General features: G+C 53.8%; 2 protein-coding genes across 17 annotated transcripts in view; one reads left to right on the top strand and one right to left on the bottom strand.

Moving 5' to 3' along the window:
- CUTA (cutA divalent cation tolerance homolog) overlaps positions 1–20203 on the top strand; it is a 162139-nt gene that overhangs the window by 130869 nt on the left and 11067 nt on the right. Inside the window, exon 1 of one of the 4 annotated variants that reach the window (XM_050787844.1) lies at positions 13599–13608. The exons of the other annotated variants lie outside the window; for them this stretch is intronic. The gene's annotated coding sequence lies outside the window, so the exon portion shown is untranslated. Of the gene's footprint in view, positions 1–13598; positions 13609–20203 lie in introns of those variants that run through there. 4 annotated transcript variants of the gene reach the window in all.
- The window catches only part of SYNGAP1 (synaptic Ras GTPase activating protein 1), a 33731-nt gene that overhangs the window by 5971 nt on the left and 7557 nt on the right, over positions 1–20203 (bottom strand). For 5 of the 13 annotated variants that reach the window (XR_007725011.1, XR_007725012.1, XR_007725010.1 and 2 more), the window contains exons 4-17: positions 15587–15678; positions 14962–15083; positions 12444–12597; positions 12135–12233; positions 9414–10037; positions 9142–9286; positions 8786–8930; positions 6735–6971; positions 6377–6578; positions 5992–6170; positions 5260–5301; positions 3799–4870; positions 3141–3314; positions 959–1170 (exon numbers count right to left, since the gene is read on the bottom strand). Coding sequence is in view for 9 of the 13 variants with exons in the window: in XM_050787544.1 (XP_050643501.1) it covers positions 959–1170; positions 3141–3314; positions 3799–4870; positions 5260–5301; positions 5992–6170; positions 6377–6578; positions 6735–6971; positions 8786–8930; positions 9142–9286; positions 9414–10037; positions 12135–12233; positions 12444–12597; positions 14962–15083; positions 15587–15678 (3499 nt within the window). In the remaining 4 variants the exon portion in view is untranslated. Of the gene's footprint in view, positions 1–958; positions 1171–3140; positions 3315–3798; positions 4871–5259; positions 5302–5991; positions 6171–6376; positions 6579–6734; positions 6972–8785; positions 8931–9141; positions 9287–9413; positions 10038–12134; positions 12234–12443; positions 12598–14961; positions 15084–15586; positions 15679–15806; positions 16660–19481; positions 19584–19669; positions 19747–20203 lie in introns of those variants that run through there. The other 8 variants (XR_007725013.1, XM_050787546.1, XM_050787552.1 and 5 more) reach the window with 7 other exon arrangements.

Here is a 20203-nt window from a genome sequence, read left to right as displayed (position 1 = left end):
TCCCTTAGAATCAGAGTCCCTCCATTGCCATGACACAAGACTCCCTGTTACTCAGGATCATGCTCTCCACCTTCCTCCCAGGAACCCTTACACCTCCCTGCTAAGGCAGCTTTCTGTGCCTCAAAGACTTCTACCATCCAGACACCTCCAGGCCTCCATCTTCCCAATCAGGACAGTAGTGCCCCTTCCCCACACCTTCCATGGCTGAGGACCTGGCTTCTGCATCCCCCATGTCACCTCACTGTGAAGATCCTCAAAGTGATTTCTCATAAAGGATATCAATTAGAGCAGTGGTTTTAAAAAAATATTTCAAGAAGTCCTTTTCTTCTAATTAAATCTTACATAAAATACATTTAGAATGGATCAAAATAGAGGTGGCTCTGGTTGGAGTGGGGCCCAGGGGCACCCCCCTCCCCGCAACCCCACCACTCTGAAGGTAATTGACCTCTTTGCTGAGGATACCCTCTTTGGAGCCCAGGGCTTGCTGGAGCAGCTGAAAACATACACAGGCTAAAAGACTCTTTCTACAGAACACCTTTCCAAGGCTAGAGAGGGAGGGTCTGCCCAGGAAAGGCAGTGGCTACTCTGGCTAGGGAGCCCTGCTTAGGTTTGGGGTGAACATCACAGGTTAAGTTGAGAATAACCAGTGGGGAGTCCTGGCCTAGGGTGAATGCAAATGCAGTGATGGTTGGACAGGAACAGGTACATTTTCCAAGGGCTTCTGAAGCTACTCTATCAGAAGAGAGGTCAGGGTTTAGTAAAGGGATATTTAATGCACTAAGCAGGTTGCGGTTTCTCTCCATCTGGTGATAGTGGGTGGGTGGCTTCCCGGGGAGGAGAGTGGTGGGCTCTCCTGGTGGGCTCCTGAGTTTGGGATGGGAGTCAGTAGTCGCTCGCCCACTTGGTTTCTTCAGCCTCAAGCTCTCCCTCACAACCCCCTCCCCAGGCCGCCCCTCACCTGCCAATGATGCTCTTGATCTGCGAATCTTTCTCTGCCTGCTGCTGCCTTAGCCTCTTCTCACTCTGCTCCAGTCGGGCCTGATACTGCATCAGGATTTTGCTGGTCTGTTCTTCCTGGGACAGCAGCCTCCGCTCATACTCTTCTAGCTTCCGGTTGGACATGTGCAGCCGCTCTTTCAGTGAGTGAATCTCCTCCTCGTACTCCTTCACCTGCCCGCCGGGCACACGACCCCGCACTGTGAGGGGCGCCCCACCCCAAGCCCACCACCCAGCCTCCATCCCTGTCTGCCGAGCACAGCCACTGCATGGTAAGGGACATCCAGCTGCCTTCCCCAACCCCTTCCCTGCCTGTGGATCATATCCACACACCTGCTTTTGAGAAGAACCTGCCATGGTGCTGAGGCTCCCTCAAAATAGAGCAAGGTCACAGACTCCCACACCCTGAGGTCTATGTATGGCACTTCATGAAGACCCACACAGAAACCTAGACTCACAAGCACACCTTGAGTAACTGTGCTCAGAAATTAAAAATAGGGTGACTCTTCAGCCCTAAGCCAGGCCCCAGAACACATGCTGGAGACACAGGAAGAAAAGGCAATTGATGGGGGAAAGGCAGGTGTTGTCCTCCATGTGACCCTCTCCTTGGCTCTGTCAAGGAGCCAAGGATAGGGGGTCTACAAGTGAATTCTAGACTGAGAATCTAGGAATTCCAGAGCTGGAAGAGTTGAGAAGAGTCATTTTATCTGCCCTATTGGCTCTAGAGTTTACAGCTGTGCTGTCTAATGTAAGAGCCACCAGCCCACATGTAGTTATTTAAAATTTAGGCCAGGCACGGTGGCTCAACACTTGGAATCCCAGCACTTTGGGAGGCTGAAGCATGTAGATTACTTGAGCTCACAAGTTCTAGACCAGCCTGGGCAACATGGCAAAACCCCGTCTCTACAAAAAAAAGAAAAAAAAAGAAAGAAAAGAAAAAAAAGAAAAACCAGCCGGGCATGGTAGCACGACCCTGTAGTCCTAGCTACTCAGGGGGCTGAGGTGGGAGGATGCCTTGAGCCCAGGAGGCAGAGGTTGCAGCAAGCCACATCTGCACCACTGCACTCCAGCCTGGGTGACAGAGCAAAACCCTGTCTAAGAAAAATTACAAAATTAAAATTAAATAGAGCTAAAAATTCAGTTCCTGAATCACAGCTAGCCACATGTGAACAGTACAGATTACAGAACATTTCATCACTGCAGAAAGTTGTATTGGATAGTGCTAGTCTACAGCCTTTCTCAACAAGGTTTCCTCATCTGAAGCACAGAACAGAAAAAAAATGATTCAAAAGACTATTTCCTCATTCTCTGAAGAGGATACAGACATGTATCACCAACCCTTCTACATGCAGAGGAGAGATGTGAATTAACTTCCTACGGTGGCTGCGTTTGGGCTAATATTAGGGCTTAATTCTCATTAAATTTGCTGGTCAAGCCCATTTGAGTCAGTCCCCACATTTCCTATGCTCAAAAACCACTTTCCCATGTTAGGGTCATATGTTGTTTATATATGACCTAATCCTGCAGCCACCCTCTTCCTCAGGCCCTAGGAGCAACAGCTTCCTCAAGTAACTTTCTGCTAAGTTATCTGTGTGTGCCCCAGAGCTCTTGGTGCCCCTTGCCCTCAGCCTCCACCAAGTGAGGGTCCGGATGGCCTTTTCACACATGACCAATACATACTACTTTACCACATGCATCCTCTGCCCACTGAGTAACTTATGCCCATGGGACAGTGACTGGGTAGGCCAGACATCACTTGTAATATAACTGCATCCCCCTCCATCCCCACCCAATTTATTAGCTCCTACTGCCAGTAAAGTAACATTTCCTTTCCTAAGCAGTCACAGGAGCCAGGGCTTATGTTCCTCCTGGGGAAGAATATGGAGGTAAGCCTAAAATAGATGATCCCCAGATAGTCTACGATATATATAACCTACAAAATAGAGTTGAAAGTGACTTTTTAACAACTGTGTGTATCTGGTCTCCCCAGATGGACTGAAGGCTTCTCAAGAGGTAATCACGTCTTTGCCTTTTCTTTCTACCATAACTACCTGACCCTGGAGGTTTCCCTTGGAAGTGACTAGAGATCTCCCCTGTGGGTAAAAGGAAACATTGGGGCTTGGAGCTGGTAGAGCCCACCGTACCCTATCCAGCCGGCTCTCATCCATCGATTTTGAGTACTCCTTGAGCTTGTACTCTTCCCGCTCGATGTGGGCACTCTCGATGTCAGCCGACAGGTGAGGCATATTGGAGACCCAGGCCACTGTCCGCTCAGAGGCTGGCATTGTGGGGTTCAATGTGGACGGTGTCTGAGAATGCTGGGACAAGGCACAGTGAGGGCGAACAGAGAAAGGAAAGGTAGGAAAAAGCAGGGTACATTTAGAGGGCAACAGCACAGCCAAAGGAGATGACAGTCCCAGTCCTATTGCCCTGCTGTAGCCTTTATCACCTCTGAATGCCAGAGATGTGAGTTGAATGCCAGAGAATTTCTCCTGTTACTGTTCTGATTCAGGATCTGATTTTTATGCCTCCAAGCCCCCAACTGGACCTATTCCAGTCACCCCCACGCTACTTATGGATTAATCCCCTCTGGAATGAGAGTGCTAAGAGGGTTCAGTGCCATATCCTTAGTGCCTGGCATAGCACATGGCACATAGCAGGCCCTCTATACACATTTAATGGCCAAAAGGAGGCAAGAAGATTGTAACTTCAGGCCACAGACTCTGTTCCAACCCCACCCCTCCAATCTCCTTCTTCCCTCCCTGTCGTGACCCAGCCCGCCTTCCTCCTGCCTTCACCTACCTGCTTGGTGATGGAGGGCTTCAGCCCCCCACCCCCTCCGCCACCGCTGCCCCCGCTGCCCCCAATGCTGCCCTCCTTGCTGAGGCTCTGTTGCCGTGGACGGGCGGGGCCATAACTTGGCTCTGGGGACTGCAATAGATTCCCGCTGGATGGCCGGGGTTTCTGGGCTGCGCTGACTGTCAACTGCTGAGACTTGCCCCTCTGCAATGGAGGTGGCTGGCCCCCGCCACCCCCACCGCTGCCCCCACCGCTCCCACCTCCAGGCCCTGAGGGGGCTGGCCTCTGGGGACCAATGGTGATCTGGGGAGGGGACAGCATGTGCTGCAGGTTGTCCTGGAGTGAAAGCTGCCGACGGGTGAAGTCAGTGCCAGAGGGTCCAAACTCATCACTGTAGCTGTGGCTATGAAGGATGGAGGCAGCAGGGGGCTTGGGGACCCCGGAAGAGAGGTCCTCACTCTTGCTATAGCCATGGAATGGGGCAAAGGTGTCCCCAGGGGGCTCTCCACCTCGGTGGTGGTGATGGTGGTGGTGGTGGTGATGGGAGGAAGGTGGGCCATGGCCACCGCCCCCGCCATGGCCGCCTGGGGGACCTGGCCCATCAGCAGCCATGTGGAAGAGAGGGTTCTGGAAGGAGAGGGGTATTCGCAGTTGCTGGGCAGGGACACCGTCTGTGGTGACACCCATCTGGCTGAGGCGCATGCCAGCTGCCGTGATGGATGAGCCACTCCCCTGGGAGAGGCGTCCAGCAGGCGCAGGCCGTAGCCCCAAGGCTGCTGTCAGCGAGGCCTGGCTTGAGTGCAGCAGGTCCCCTACGGCTGCCAGGTTCGAAACACTGCTGCTGTTGAGGCGGCCACCAGGCCCATCGCCCTGTAAGTCCAGCATGGACACACTCTTGTTGACACTCAGCATCTTCTGCTCTGGCTCTGTGATGTCCGAGCTGCTCGTGCAGTATGCTGGTGAGGAACGGGCCAGGGGTGGACGGCTTACATAGAACAGGTCTTTACCCCCACCAGGTGGTGGTGGGGGTGGCTTTTCCTTGGTTGGGGAGGGGAGGCGAGCCATGTCCATAGAGCTGTCAGAAAGGAAGGGGTAACACAAGCAGAAGGTAAGGTTGGGGCTCCTAGCAATTGAGCCTTGCTGTGGTCTGGCATAGGCCTTGGGGTGAAAAGTGGGACCCAGAGGGAAGGGCTGAGAGCTAGCAGTGGCAGCCCTGAAGAGGGAAGGCAGGGAGGATGGGAGGGGACGGGTGGGTAAAGGGAAAGGACAGGGCCCCTCCGGGAAGGGGGTGAGGCCTAGAGGAGGGGAGATGGGGGCAGCAAGAGAAGGAATGGGGACAGGGCTGGGCAGATATGGAGGAGATGAGGTCCATGGAGGAGGAGAGGAGTAGGGCGAAGGCCAGTGGAGCAGGAGAGGGAACAGACAGGAGAGGAGAGGAGGGCGGGGGAGGGGAGAGCCCCTCACCTGTTGAGGCCTCGAGCCATGAAGGACTGAAGGTCGATGGAGCTGGAGAGAGATGGAAAGAGGGGCGAGCACAGACAGAGAAGGAGAAAGATATGGACAAATGAAAGGAGAGGCGGGAATGGTGGCATGGGTATGGTGTCATGGAGGAAGACACGGGCAGAGGAACAAGCAGGGCCATCATCAAAATAATGAGCAGCAAATGAGGCACGGGCACCACCCATGGGAATTGAGGCTGGGACTCTGGAGCAGGCTGCAGGCCCTACTAGGCTTCTGCTGCCACTGCTCTAAGTGCTGGATCATGGGGAGGTCTGTGAGGTTTTGGTTGGGGGCTAGGGGAAGTGCTTATTCACTAGCTATTACTGAGATGTTTGAATATTTTGACACATAGCTGACATGACGTGCTGGCTGAACCTCAGCCTGGGGACAAGCATAGGCAAGCAGAGGGACAGCAAATCAGAGCTTGCAGCAGGGATGCTCTAGGCTTACAACTAAGCCGTGAGTTGGTGGAGCCTCAGCCCTCTTCCTAAAGCTCCACATCTCTCACTCCCTCAGGCTGTAAAGGGCTCTCAGCCTACCACTGACTGTACCTGTCTCCTTACCAGTCTTCCCTGAGAACTTGGTGCTTTTTCCTTTTTTCAAGCCCTAGAGAGATGCGTGTGGGGCCCAATGAGGAGTATCTAGAACAGGAGAAGGGCTCCTAGGGCACAGGCCTGGCTGTCCCAGGGTGCTCACCTGTTAAGGTCCCGCATCATGTAGCCCTGCATCTCAGCCGATGGCCCCCGCAGTACCACGGGCTGAGGCCGGGGCCGCTCACTCTGGCGGCTTGGCTGCCTTTGGATGTTGGGGTTCCTCAGAGCTGTGCTGATGTCATTGAGGAGCCGGGGCAGTGGGCCCAGCTTCAGGAGGGCTTCCTGGAAGGGTGAGGCTGTTACCTGGGGGCTCAGTGCCCAGCTCTAAGAGGGCCTCTGAGGGTACAGGTGGAGGGGGTCTGAGCTGGGATGGTAGTGGTGACACCTCGGGGAACAAGGGGAGAAAAAAAATCTTCAAAGGGTAGTTTCTTAGGCTCCAGGAACCTCTGGAGTCATCTGGGGATAGGGCAAAGAGGGGATCTGCTGACCTTGCTCAGCTGGGGCAGCACCTCCCAGAGCAGGGCATGCAGTGTGGAGAGCTCTCGGCCCAAGTCGATGTAACCCTCAAAGCTACTGCTGTTGGTTAGCGTGTCCAGGTTGGAGATCTCATACAAGAACTGCTGCATGGAACCCCATTCCAGCTCCAGAAACTCATTCATGAAGCCCAGAAAGTCCTCCTTTGAGGTAAACCTAGCCAAGAATCCAGAAGATAAAGGTCACAGACACACACACAGAAAAGGTGTCATAGCCTCCCCATCTCAGGATCTCTGGGGACTCAGGAGACCCTTCTTGCCCACCCCCAGCCCTGCCACGCCCTGCCCTGCCCTCTCCTGAAGCTTCCCTCACTTGGAAAAGTTGGCCAGGTTCTGGATGACCTTGGCAATGAGGGTGAGGGTGCGTGAGGTCTGCTCATCTGGGTACTCCTGCATAAGCCCAAAGAGACTGGGCGACATAATCGCTGGGCAGAGGAAGCGCAGGAAGAGCGAGGCGCTGATAAGCCTGTCTGCGATGTCCTCCCGGCCTCGCTCTGCGCAGCGCAGCCGCCACGAAGCAAACACCTCCTTCAGCTCCCTCGGGAACACGCTGGGGGGAAGGGGCGGGGAGACAGAGAGAGAGAGAGAGAAAGAGAGAGACCGGGACTGAGCCCCAGAGACCCTCAGCTTCCAGGGAACATGCTGAGGGGGGTGGTAGGAGGTGAGGGTGTGGAAACAGAGGTGAGAGAGACAGGGAAGGAGGGACCGCAGGAGCAAGATGGGAGGCTGCTTGAAGAAGGGGGCCATGGCAGAGGGAACAGACAGATTAGGGAGAGAGAAATGGAGGGGGAGAGAAGGTGAGGGGAGAGACACGTGGGAGAGAGATGGAGGGGTGTGGGAGAGAGACAAGGAGAGGAGGAGAAGAAAAACAGACACCAGGGAGAGACAAAGATGGGAGAGAGATGGAGGGTCACTTGAGGTACAGGGAGCTCGGACCCCCCAACTCTTCTGGATTCCAGGGAAATGGGGATGGAGGTGCCCCAGGCATGATCCCCAGTCCCTGGAATGGCTCAGAGCTCACTCCCCCCACCTCCCAGATCCACTTCAATGTCCCACTGACACCTTAAACTCTACTGGTGTAAAGCAGAGCTCACCACCGCCCCCACACCTCCAACTGGCTCCTCCTCCTGACTTTCCTGGTTGTCAATGAGGCCACAGGTCTCCCAATCACCAGCCTCATGGCCTCTTGAGTCATCCGTGACTCCCCGCAGATATGCTCCCTCTTTTCCAATAAGCTGACAATTCCTACTGATCCTTTCCTCAGAGGGTCCTTCCAGTAGCTCCTTCCTAACTCTGTCACTGTTCTGATTCAGGATCTGACTTTCATGCCTCCCAACCCCCAGCTGGCTCTACTCCAGTCATCCCCCCACATACACCCCTCTATTCTACTATTTATAATCTACTTATGGATTAATCTTTTTTTTTTTTTTTGAGACAGAGTTTCACTCTTGTTGCCCAAGCTGGAGTGCAATGGCGTGATCTTGGCTCACCACAACCTCCGCCTCCTGGGTTCAATCGATTCTCCTGCCTTAGCCTCCCAAGTAGCTGGGATTACAGGCATGCACCACCACATCCAGCTAATTTTATATTTTTAGTAGAGACAGCGTTTCTCCATGTTGGTCAGGCTGGTCTTGAACACCTGACCTCAAGTGGTCTGCCCACCTCGGCCTCCCAAAGTGCTGGAATTACAGGCATGAGCCACCGTGCCCAGCCTATGGATTAATCTTCTAAATCACAATACTTCTGATACCTTTAATGGCATCCCAAGGCCTACCAATGACCTCAGACTCCTTGAGGCCTTCCAGTTTCTAAAGCTAATCTTCCTGCCCAGACATCTCTCCCACCACTCCCCATCATGAGGCACATGCTCCACTAAACCTGATGTAATTGCTACTAAGCTACTCTAATGTCCCCTGATAACTCCTGGGCCTTTTCACCATCACACATGTGCCTTTCTCACAGCCTTCTTCTGAAATGTCTTTCTTGCCAACTATGTCCACATATCAGAACCTAAACCAGTCTTCAAAGCCTACCCAATGGGGCACCTCTTCCCCGCTTATCTCAATTAAAGCTCTGCCTTCTCTCTGACCTTCTATCACACAGAGGTGGGGGGACCCTTACTCAGAACTTACACACCATTATGACTCTGTGGCTTTTTTTTTCCTAATTTGTCCCCACTCATTCTGGTGGAGGCCCTCTGAGGGCAGGGACCAGGCCTCTTTCACCTGTTTGCTCTATAGTGCCTAGAACAATGCTTTGCCCATAAATGGTTCTCAGTCCTCTTTGAGGATGGACAGATAGATGAACAGATGAACACATAATTCCCCCGACCCTGGCCCCCCAGCCCAGCGTTCCCAGTCTCACCAGTGGGAGTTGACCACCTTGCACAGGGCCAACTCACAGCACATTCGCAGGTTGGCCTGGTGCTCTGCCAAACTGGACGCTGTGCACTTGATAGGGTCTACCTCGCAGTTTTCCTCAGACTCATACAGAGCACGGATGAACTCTCCTGGAGGGTGGCGGCACAAGAGGGTGTGGTCACACTTTTCAAGGGCAGGGAAGGGGGTGGCCAGGGTTGGGGAAATTTCAGAATCAGGTGTTGGAAGCTGGAGTCCTAGGACTCTGGGTTAGGAAGTATCAAGCTGTGGAAGCATGGACTTGGGATCTGGGGTGGACATCTGGCAGGTTTGGGAAGAAGAGGGCCTAAGTGTGGGCCATACCAATGGCATCCTTGAGGTATTTCTGACCAATCAGTCTCATATACTCTTCTATGGCTTTAGTGGCGAGCGTGTTCTCGCGGAATATGAGGTGCTCCCGTTCCATGAACCGGTCTACCTCAGACATGGCCATGTCTGAAAGGAAGTCCTGAGGCCCAGGAAAATCCAAGTGTCAGCCTCTGCACAACCCAATCTCGTGAATTTGCCCTGTCCTCACTAACCCCCAAGCAAGTGCCCATTCCCAAGTCACCTTTCCCTGAGGGCACAACACTCACCTTGGCCTTGCCTGTACTCTGCAGGATGTGAACTAGTGCACTGGCAACCTCCTCCTTGCCTTTGACATTCAGGGCAGGCTCCAAGACTGCACACAGCATCCGATAATGGTTGGTGACATACTCTGCAAACTCTTTATATAGCTCCATGGGCAAGATGCTCATTGTCTGGTAACGTGCTTTCAGCCGTACAGCCGGGCAACCTCCTTTGCCCTTGCCCCCTGAGCCGCCCCCCGAACCTCCTCCCCCTCCCGAGCCCATGCCCCCAGATCCCCCACTGCCTGTTGGCAGGGTTACAGGGTACCACTGCTCTGTGAAGTGGCGCCCAGCCAGGGTGGCCACTGGCACAGTCACCAGGCCGACATAGCCCGCCTTGTCCTTCTTGCGCTTTTTGTCTGAGTCACGGTACAGATGCAGCCGCAGGGCACGGACAGCCGGCAGGTTGTTAAACTCGAAGTGCTCGCCCCAGAAGACGGTGTCCCCTGAGGCAGAGCGGGGCTTGGAGGTGGTGCGTGCATACAGCATGTCATCCAGGCAGAGCTCGCAGTAGTACCGCTTCTTGGGGGGCAGCTCTCGGGCCTCTATGATCCACAGCTTTAGCACATTGTCTACCCGGCGGCTGTTGTCCTGGCATGGTGGGGTGGGCACGATGTTAAAGGGGGAAGGGACAGAGAGACACCAAAAGAGGAGAGACAGTAAGAAAGTGGGATACAGACAGCAATCATAGGTGAGACGGTGTACTGGGTTGAACAGTATCCCACCAAAACTCATGTCTACCCTGAACCTGTGACTGTGATCTTATTAGGAAACAGGATCCCTGCAAATGTAATCAAATTAAGAAGAGGCCAGGCACGGTATCTTATTCCTGTAATCCCAGCACTTTGGGAGGCTGAGGTGGTGGATCGCCTGAGGTCAGGAGTTCGAGCCAGCCTGGCCAACATAGTGAAACCCTGTCTCTAATAAAAATACAGAAAAAATTAGCTGGGCATAGTGGCACGTGCCTGTAATCCCAGCTACTCGGGAGGCTGAGGTAGGAGAATCATTTGAACCTGGGAGGCGGAGGTTGCAGTGAGCTGAGCTCATGCCATTGCACTCCAGCCTGGGAAACAAGAGCGAAATTCCATCTCAAAAAAAAAAAAAAAGGCCATACTGAATTAGAGTTGACTCTTAATCCACCTTATAAAAATTGATGTCTTTATATGGAGAGGGAGATTTGGAGACATAGAGATACAGGATACAGAGACACACAAAAGGAAGCCAGCTACATGAAGATGGAGGCAGAAACTAGACATATGCAGTTACAAGCCCAGGAATGCCAAGGACTGCTGGCAACCTCCAGAAGCTAGGAAGAGGCAAGGAAGGATTCCCTGCTACAGCATCAAAAGGAGCATGGCCCTGCTGATACCTTGCTTTTGGACTTCCAGTCTCCTGAACTGTGTGAAAGAATAAATTTCTGTTGTTTAATGTGACCAAGTTTGTAGCAGTTTGTTATAGCAGCCCCAGGAAACTACTCTAGAAGCGTAGTTCATACACTAGACAACACAAACAGTATTGGAAAGAGTTTTAAAGCTGGAATAACAAGCCAAAAATATTAATGTAGAATTTAAAGGAAACTGGAAAGTCCTGCAGAGACTATCAGAAATTGTGAAAAAAGAATTGTATATAGAATGGGTAAAGCTTGGCCAGGTGTGGTGGCTTATGCCTGTAATCCTAGCACTTTGGGTGGCTGAGGCAGGCAGACAACTTGAGGTCAGGAGTTTGAGACTAGCCTGGCCAACATGGTGAAATCTTGTCTCTGCTAAAAATACAAAAATTAGTCAGGTGTGGTGGTGCATGCCTGTAATCCCAGCTACTGGGGAGGCTGAGGCACAGGTATGGCTTAAACCTGGGAGGCAGAGGTTGTAGTGAGCCAAGATCACACCACTGCACTCCAGCCTGGGTGACAGAGTAAGACTCAGTCTCAAAAAAAAAAAAATAAAAAAAAAAAAAAGAATGAGTAAGGCTTGACAGTTGGTATAAGGGCCTGGGGGGATACAATTGAGCACAAGCTAATGGGAAGGCTCAGGTGATATTGCAGTGTGTGGAAAAAGAACATGGTGTTTGTACTCTGCATAGGTCAGATCATGTCAGCATCTTGGGTTGAGTTCTTTAAGGACATCAAGACACAAGAGTTCCCCCCAGAGGAGGGTGACTACGACTGTAAGCTTGCTAGAAACTGGGATACAGAGAATAGCTGACAGAACTGAAAGCATGAAGTTTTGGGAAGAACACAGACTCACAGAATTTATGTGCCAAAGGGAACTTAGAGATCATTTAATCCAACCCTAAGACAGTTCCCTCTGTCTTAGAGAGGAAACCAAGGTACAGAGACTTGGCTAAGTGTATTTTATGTGTCCTGCGGGGTTTTAGTGAAGCATTCCTGCCTGCAGGGAAGCTAGACTAAAGGATTTCCAGAGCCCCGTCAACTCTGTAAGTCTACGACTTATATGGCAGGGAAAGAGATCGTAAGGCAGGGTAGCAGTACAGAAAGTACAGAAAGAGAAAAGAAATGGGGGACTCAGAATAATGGGGGTCTCCCCCTTCTTGTCCAGGTACCCTGTACTTCAATCCTCTCCTTCTCCAAGCCTCTCCTCCTTTAACTCACTTTCCTCCCTAGGCCCCCAACTTTCCATGTTGGCACAACCTTTGCCCTGCACAGGTTATGTCCCCTTTATTCCCCAATACCTTGTTGGGCTTTACTGCCCGCTGCAGATTCTCAATCCATTTGTCTCTTTCGGCTGCAGACCGACAGGCAAAGCATTTTGTTCCTGATGAAGTTGTTACCTAGAAAGGAGTGTGGAGTTGAGGGAAAGGGCTACAAAGGGAAGGAGACTCTGCTACTTTCTCTTCCTCCCTGGCCTATCCTCCTTTCTTCCAGTCCCAAAAGTTTGTTTCCTTGATGTCCCCACCTGTGCCACTTTCTCTAGACCTCTCTGCCCCCCACCTTCCATTGCCCCTTTCCTTTGGCCCTCCCCAGCCCACTAGACCCAGTACCTCAAAACAGAACTCCTGGCCCAGGATGGAGCTGTGCACTGGCTTGATAATGGAATCTTCATCCAAGTTGAGCTCCAATGCCTCAGCTGCACTGCTAGGACTCAGCAAGGACTCATGAGAGTGCGACTCCTTAAAGCTTTGCATCAGCCGGGCCCTGGCAAGCAGGAGGTTGAGGAGAGGCGGGGATCAGGGCCCCCCACTCTTTTTTTTTTTTTTTTTTTTTTTTTGAGACAGAGTCTTGCTCTGTTGCCCAGGCTGGAGTACAGTGGTGTGATCTCGGCTCGCTGCAACTTCTGCCTCCTGGGCTCAAGCGATTCTCCTGCCTCAGTACACCCAGCTAATTGTTTTTTTTTTTTTTTTTTTTTTTTTTTTTTGTATTTTTAGTTGAGACACGGTTTCACCCTGTTGGTCAGGCTGGTCTTAAACTCCTGACCTCACGTGATTCAGCCTTCCAAAGTGCTGGGATTACAGGCATGAGCCACCACGCCCGGCCCCACTACTCTTCTTAGACACATAGGGATCCTGCACCATCAGTCTGTTCCAGGATGGAGACTTGGAGAGAAGGCCCCCTGAACACCCTTCCCAGACAGGCACTGAAAGAAACCCTGCCTATCTCAGGAAGGACATGAGGGATGTGAGAGAAATGAGAATCCTTTAAGGAACTCCCCTGCTCCAGCTGGGCCTGGTGGCTCACGCCTGTAATCCCAACACTTTCAAAGGCCGAGGTGGGAGGGTCACTTGAGCCCAGAAGTTCGAGACCAGTCTGGGCAACACAGTGAGACCCTATCTCTATTTTTAAAAAAAGGAAAAAAAAAAAGAAACTCCAACCATCTCACACCTAAGGGATTGTGAGGACTGGGGATACCTAGAAATATCTCAACCCAGAAATGGACCATGGCAGAAAAGAAAAAAAAAAGGAGAGAACAAAGTGGGCCTGGGGCACTTCTAGGTAGTACCTCCAGGTAACCCCAGAAACCAGAGCCTCAGTATAAAGGAAAAAGTGGAAGAAGTGATGGCACAGAAAAGAGATATGTCTAGCCTGGGCCTGGCACACAGCTAGTACCTAATAAACATTTAATGATTCAAAAAGTGCCTAATAAACATTTAATGATTCAAAGAATGAATGAACATAGCATAAGAGGACAAGTTTTAGCAGAACCAGGGGAAAGAGTGAGGGAAAAGCATATGAAACAGGAGAAAGCTAAGGGCAAAAAAGAGCTGAATGAGGATAAAAGACAGAATATGGGGACTAGGGAAGAAGAGAAGGTAGGGCAAGGAGAAAGGGGAAGACAAAGGTATGTGCAGCAAGACAGAGGACAGGAGAAGAGGAGGAGGGCCAACTGGAGAGGTGGCCAGGAGAACCGGGGTGGGGGCTAAGAGGGGATGGAATGCAAAAAAATCACTGCAGGAGGGCAGAAGATAAAGGGGACTGGGGGCATGGAATAATGAGGGGTAGGATAGCAAGCGGTATGGAGATGGGCAGGGGATGAAGAGTAGAGAGCAGTGGGAAAGCGGGAGGGGAGCTCGGGTGTGGGAGCCTCCAAGAAGTTATTTATAGCAGCCCCGTCATCGCAGGCTCTGGCTGCCGTCAGCGCGACGCTCCCCCGGCCCCCCCGGGCCCCCCCCGCCCCCGCGGCCAGGAATACCATGCCCTCACCCCCTGCCGGCCCCAAATCCAGCTCTGGCAACATGGGAGGGGGGCAGGGAAAGGTGTAACTCACTTTATCCCAACCTCCCTACCTGCCCAATCCTGTGGGTGGCCAGACGTGGTGGAAAGGGAGGGCATGGTTCTCCCTAGGGAGTGACTGGGTGAGGGGGAAACCCAGATAGGAACCCCAAATGGCAGACAACAAAGGCAAACAGTGGAGGTCTCCTTCAGCCTGGCCTCAGGGCCACTGCCTTCTGGACGTCTCTACAGGCTGCTTCTTCATGCCTCAGTCCATGGATTGCTCCCCATTCTGTCACCCTGCACACCTGTCCCAGACTCCCCTTCTCTGCCATGCTCTATACTGTCTCTTCCTTCACTGATGAGGTCCTTGAGCCCTAGCCATCATCCATTCATTCAGCCACCCCCAGCCCCGCTCCAACCTGCTGCCCTGTATTTCCTGACCTTCCCTGACACCCTTCCACCTAGAGCCTATTGCTCACTGACCTACCAACCCCTTCCCTGCATTCCTTAAACGCTCCTCCAGGGTCACTCTCCTCCTGTACAGCTCCTTTGATCCTGGGCTAGAGCCCATCCTTCTTGGCCTGAGTAGTCCCTGAGGAGTCACTACTTGGCTTCACCTTCATTCCCTTTCCAGCCTCTCTGTCTTCTCTCTGCCACCCTACCCCTCTCCTGCTACTCACAGATCCCTATTCTAGTTATTTTCTGTTCTGTCCCCTGCCCCGTGACATCCCCCAACCAACTTGAGTTGAATCCTTCAACCTTTGCACACAGATAACCCCCTCCCTCTGCATCTCACACAAGAGACCCTACATTACATTGATCTCATCCCACATGCTCCAGCCCCTGTACCGGTCATGGTCAGCACTTCGGAATCGAGGCAGGATCTGGCGAAAGCTGCTGGTCCGGTCAAGTTTGGGTTGTGACTTCGTTCGTTTGATGGAGCTTTTTAGCCGTCGGCTCAGGAAGCCTTGCTGGGGGGGAAATGGGGATGGGGTGTGTTGGGGCAGGGTCAGTTCTACCTACTCATCCCTCAGCTGGTAGATAGTCCCTGGATGAAAGTGGGATGGGGAAAAGGGAAGTCTCCAGAGGCGAGGAAAGGGGGATAGGAACCCTAATACCAGTTTGTCTTCCTTGCTCCCACAGGTACAGTGCAAGCACGCGTGCACACACACACACACACACACACACACACACACACACACACAGAGCTTGGAGAAAGTGGGAGGGCTGGTCTCAGAAGCAGAGGGGCAGAGCCAAGAAGGGGGAAACCAAAGAGGTGGGGAGACACACACACACACACACACACACACACACACACACACACACACACACACACACACACACACACACACACTCTTTTTCTCAATCTCACTCCCTCTTTCCCCCTCCTGCCCTCTTTCTCAGACTCCTAGGGCCCGAGTTGGGGCTCAGGGGAGGGGGCCCAGCTGAGCCACATCTGGTAGGCACCACTCACCGAGGGCCGGAAGGGCGCAGCAGGGGCGCCCTCCATGCTGTACTGCTTCCCCCCTGGGACACTCTTCCTCCTCGAGCGACCCAAGTGGTATTCTGGAGGGGAGAAAAGGGCCAGAAGGGAAGTTGGGGAGGGGGCCAGGAGGGAAGCTGTTAACCCAGGTTCCCACCCCTGACCCCAGTGCATGCCCCCACCTCCCTCTGCCCTTCAGCTCCGGCCTCACCTACCCCCCGGAAAGCAGCAGGAAGAGCAGCGACGGCGGAGAGGCTGGCAGCGGGAAGGAGGGGGCAAGGAACCTGAGCAGGAGCCCCCTGAGGGGGATGGGGTGGGAGGCCTTAGGCCCATGACTGGGGCTAGCAGTCAGCAGGGGGGCATGGCTGAGAGGGTCAGTAAAACCCCAGTAATGAAGGACACCAAAGATCCAGGGAGGCTAGGTCCCTGGTGCCCACCCACCCCAGAAGGGGCCAGCTGGGGGGAAAGATGGGTTAAAGGTCATTGCCCATAGGCAGGCTTTCCTCTTCCCCCTGCTGGACACATCTTCCATCTGCCCCCCACCTCCTGGAACCCCTGTCTGTCTGGAGGGCCAGGGCTGCCTCCCATGACCCCCTCCCTGGACTGGAGGGGAAGGTCTTGGAAGAGACCTGTGAAGAGTAGCAGGGGGAGAAGCCGGGGACAGAAAATCCAAGGAAGGGGCAGGTGGGGGGAGGGGAGAAGGAGCCGGTTCCACGTGCACTGCAGTGGCAGGGGCTCAGAAGGTGGGGGAGGGGAAAAGCAAAGAATGCAGGGGAGTGGGCAGGGAACAGGAAGGATGGGCAGTGGGGGTTCTGGGGACTCCCAAGTAAGGGCAGGGAGAGGAGGAGGAGGGGAGGTGAATGCGGATGCAGCTCAGCCTGCCAAGAGCCTAGAGGGATGGCAAGCTCTGAAAAAGGAAGCTGAGGCTCGGCTACAAGGGAATTTAGAGGGGCCGAGGGGCTGGAAGAGAATGTAAGTGGGGGGATGCCAAGCTCCGGCTCCAGCTCCAGAATGGCTGCCCAGGCCTGGGCTCCCCCCTCAGCCCCACAGTCACCACTGCAGCCAATGGGGGGGCAGGTGCTGCATCAGGGGCGGGGCCAGCATCTCCACGGCAACAAGAAGCTACAGGCTGGAAGGAGGGGGGTGGACCGGAAGAGCTGCCTGTTAACCCTCTAGGTTCCAGAACAGAACAAGGGAGGACCACAATTATATTTTCACTGTCTGCTTCCAGAATTGCAAATTGCCTGCAAACTGCCCTAGAATCAGTCCCCAGCTCCCCTTTACCTGTAAAACCCAGGTGGTGGACCCCATGACACGAGAACCCTATCACTCCCTCAGGAACAGGTGTATAGTACAGAAACATACACTGAGCTGTAGTGGTACGTGTATATGAGAACCACAATACAAAAAAATAACTGGGGATCTATGTGCTTTTGAGACATACAGACAACTGTGAGCACGGGCATAGCACGGATCCACATTCTGAGACCCTAAGGCCCACACACCCCACAGGATACATGCTTTGACATATGTGAGTACTACAACAAGGGAGTACATACTTGAACCCAGTTACCCACATGAGAGCTGCTCGTGTGGACTTTGTGGCCCAAGTCTCTTGGGCAATCATGTGGACAGCACACTACAGAAATGGACCTATAACCCTAAGACGCGCATATCCTCATGCAGGGGAATTCCAGTTTAACCCCTGAAATACATGCTTGAGTACACCATGATCCTGACCACAGAAAGGTATCCCCATATCTCAGAAGCACAAACATCCTTTCATTCACGTGAAAAGTACAACCATATCCGCTCTGTCTCAGGACAACCCCCTCTCCTCCCCCAGCCCTTCTCTCACTCTAACACAGGCATCCAAGATTGCCACCGGAGTAAAGAAAAACCAGGAGCAAATGTGTTAATTATCCTTCTGGCACACACTAAGCAGTGCATCCAATGGTTCAGGATATCTCTTCCCTAGTAACATTTTTCTGCATTTCTCAGGTATGGCTGCCTCACTCTCATTTCAGGGAACCAAGCTCAGCCATTATTTTCATGTGCAAGCTCATCTAATAAAGGCATAAAGTCTAACTTTAAATGCATTAAAATTCTGCTTTGGAACTAAAGCATTAACAGAAGAACAAATTTGCTAATTGGTTTGCTTGGTTCTTGGAAGTAATATAACCTTACACGTATTATCAAGAATTAAGATCCATGAACTCACTCATAAGTCACAGGAACACAGAGGCCACATACATGTACGCTTATTAAAGACTTTTGTTGCCGCAGGAAAAGAATAGCAGAAACACAGAGGAAAGGGGGACAGAGTGACAGAAACACTGAACATCCTGTTATTAGTGCTGCATGCAGTGACATGTACAGAGAAAATAACACACACCCATGTATACACACACACAGCAAACCTGAAAAGCATAAACTGTGATCCTGGGTCTCCATGTCCCATGCCTGCACGATGTATACACGCATGCACACACATAACAGCCACCTACACAAACCCGTAACACAGGCATTGTGCACACACCCACACATGTACACACCCTGTGTACACACACAATGGCACTCACACACACAGCAAGGGCTTGGACTCCTGCCCCTCCAACATCTCTAATCTTGCCATCACCCACAGAATCTCCCCCTGCCCTCCAAATCCCTAACCTTTCCTTGGCCTTTCTTCCTCTCCACACCCAGCTGGCAGCTCTCAAGGGGAGCCAGGGGAGGGAGGTTGCCAGAGAAGGGCGAAGAACAGGGTTGGACACAGAGCAGAGAAATGGGAGACAGAGCTCTGTGCTGGGCATATGAACCTCTAATGACAGTCCCTGCCATGACAGGCCTCACTGTGAGCCAGCCCGTATGCCTGAGTGGCCTTCCCTGATCCAAAACCAAGCCTGATCCTACAAGGCCTACAAGAATCCAGTGCCTTCTCCCATCTTCTTCCCTTTCTTCTTTCAGAGATGACTTTACCAGAAGGCCTGACTCTCTCCTCCCCACTGCCTTCCCAGCTCCCAGACCCCTTCTTTTCCCACTATCTCTATCCAGTTCCCCATCTTAAGCTCTTATCCCCTGTTCTCTCCTAAGTCTGGCTCGGCTTTCTCCCACATTCCCATTCTCCAGCTATTTCTCCCTGGCCTGCTCTCTGCTCTCTTCTTCAAGCCTCTCTCATTCCTTCGCTCCTATTCCCTCCCCACTTTTCCTCTTTACCCCATTTCTTCCCTTTTTGAGCTTTTCTGTCCCCACTTACTGACCAAGCAGGGCTTACACCTGCCCGGCCCAAAGGTGTTTCATACACAGTAGGATTCCAAGGAACACATTCACACACTCCCCCCCGCCACACCACCCACATCCAGACACGCCCTGGACACCCATGCTGGGACTGACACAGATACTCAGGCCAGTGCTGGAACACACATGCAAAGACACACACCTGCCACCAGGGACACAGAAAATCCTGCTCATAGGGCCACACATTCCCACACACAGAAGGCTGACAGGAGGTGAGCCCCAGCCAGGGATATGCATGCTCAGGGTCAGAGGTGACATGGACCAGCATGGCCACGAACTGCCCCGCAAGCCCATGGCTGGCCCAACAGCCCCCTAGGCAGGAAACAGGCAGAGGCAGGATAAGACAGGACACACTTGCACAAGGCTGGCTGCACATGTGTGCACGAGGAACTGGGCCCCCGTGTGCACATGGTACCGACACACAGGAGACACGAGCATGGGCACGAACACACATGCGGACACACGGGCTGCCCCTTCCACCAGGGGCTCCAAGATCGCACACACACCGGCCGCCCCCGCGTGCTCAAGACCCTGTCCGCACGAGGCCGGTCCCCGACCCTCCCGACCTCCGCTGTCCCCCTCCGGTTACCATAACTCCCCCCACTCGGAAGATGCAGCGAGAACATGCGGAGGGAGCAGCTGCCGCCGCCGCCGCCGCCGCCACCGCGGCTTCCCCACCCCCCTCCCCGCGCCCACGCACACGCGCGCCCCCGCCCCACGCGCGCGGCGGCCTCCCCCCCCCACGCGCGCTCCTAGACCGCCTGGCCCCGCCCTTACCTCGCACCGCCCCCCCGGGGGGGGGGTCAGGGGTGTCCCCAGTGGGGGAGGGGCCCCGCCCCTGCGCGGGGGAAGGGCGGGGTGCGGAGTGAGAGGGGGCGGTACGGCCCGGCTCGCGCCGCCCGGCGCGGTGAGGGCGGCGGCGGGGCCCGGGACGGCCGGGACGGCCGCGCGGTGACGGCCGCGGGAACGGCTCCCTCCGCCGCCGCTCCCGCCGCTGCCGCCGTTGCCCGGGCCCCGCCGCCGTTGCTAGGCGACCGCTGCTGCCGTGGCCGCCTCTGTCACGAGCCCCGTCGCCCGGAGACAGCGCGAGAGAGACGGGGGAGGGGGGCAAGGGGACCCCCAAAACAAACCAGGCCACCCACCATCCCCTCCTGAGCAGGACCCCCCCACACACACAAAACCGCGGAGAGAACGAGGGTTCGCGGCTCCACCCAGCAGAGGAGGAGCCCTGGATTCCAATGCCCCTCAAAGGTCCGGCGACCTCTCCCGGGCTGGAGAGTCCACAGCCTCAGCAAACACCTTTGCATAGCC

This window comes from Macaca thibetana, chromosome 4 (assembly GCF_024542745.1).
Source record: "Macaca thibetana thibetana isolate TM-01 chromosome 4, ASM2454274v1, whole genome shotgun sequence".
In the NCBI taxonomy this organism is placed as follows: Eukaryota; Metazoa; Chordata; class Mammalia; order Primates; family Cercopithecidae; genus Macaca; species Macaca thibetana.
The sequence above is the reverse complement of the archived record's forward strand: the minus strand, read 5'-3'. Positions and strand labels throughout refer to the sequence as shown.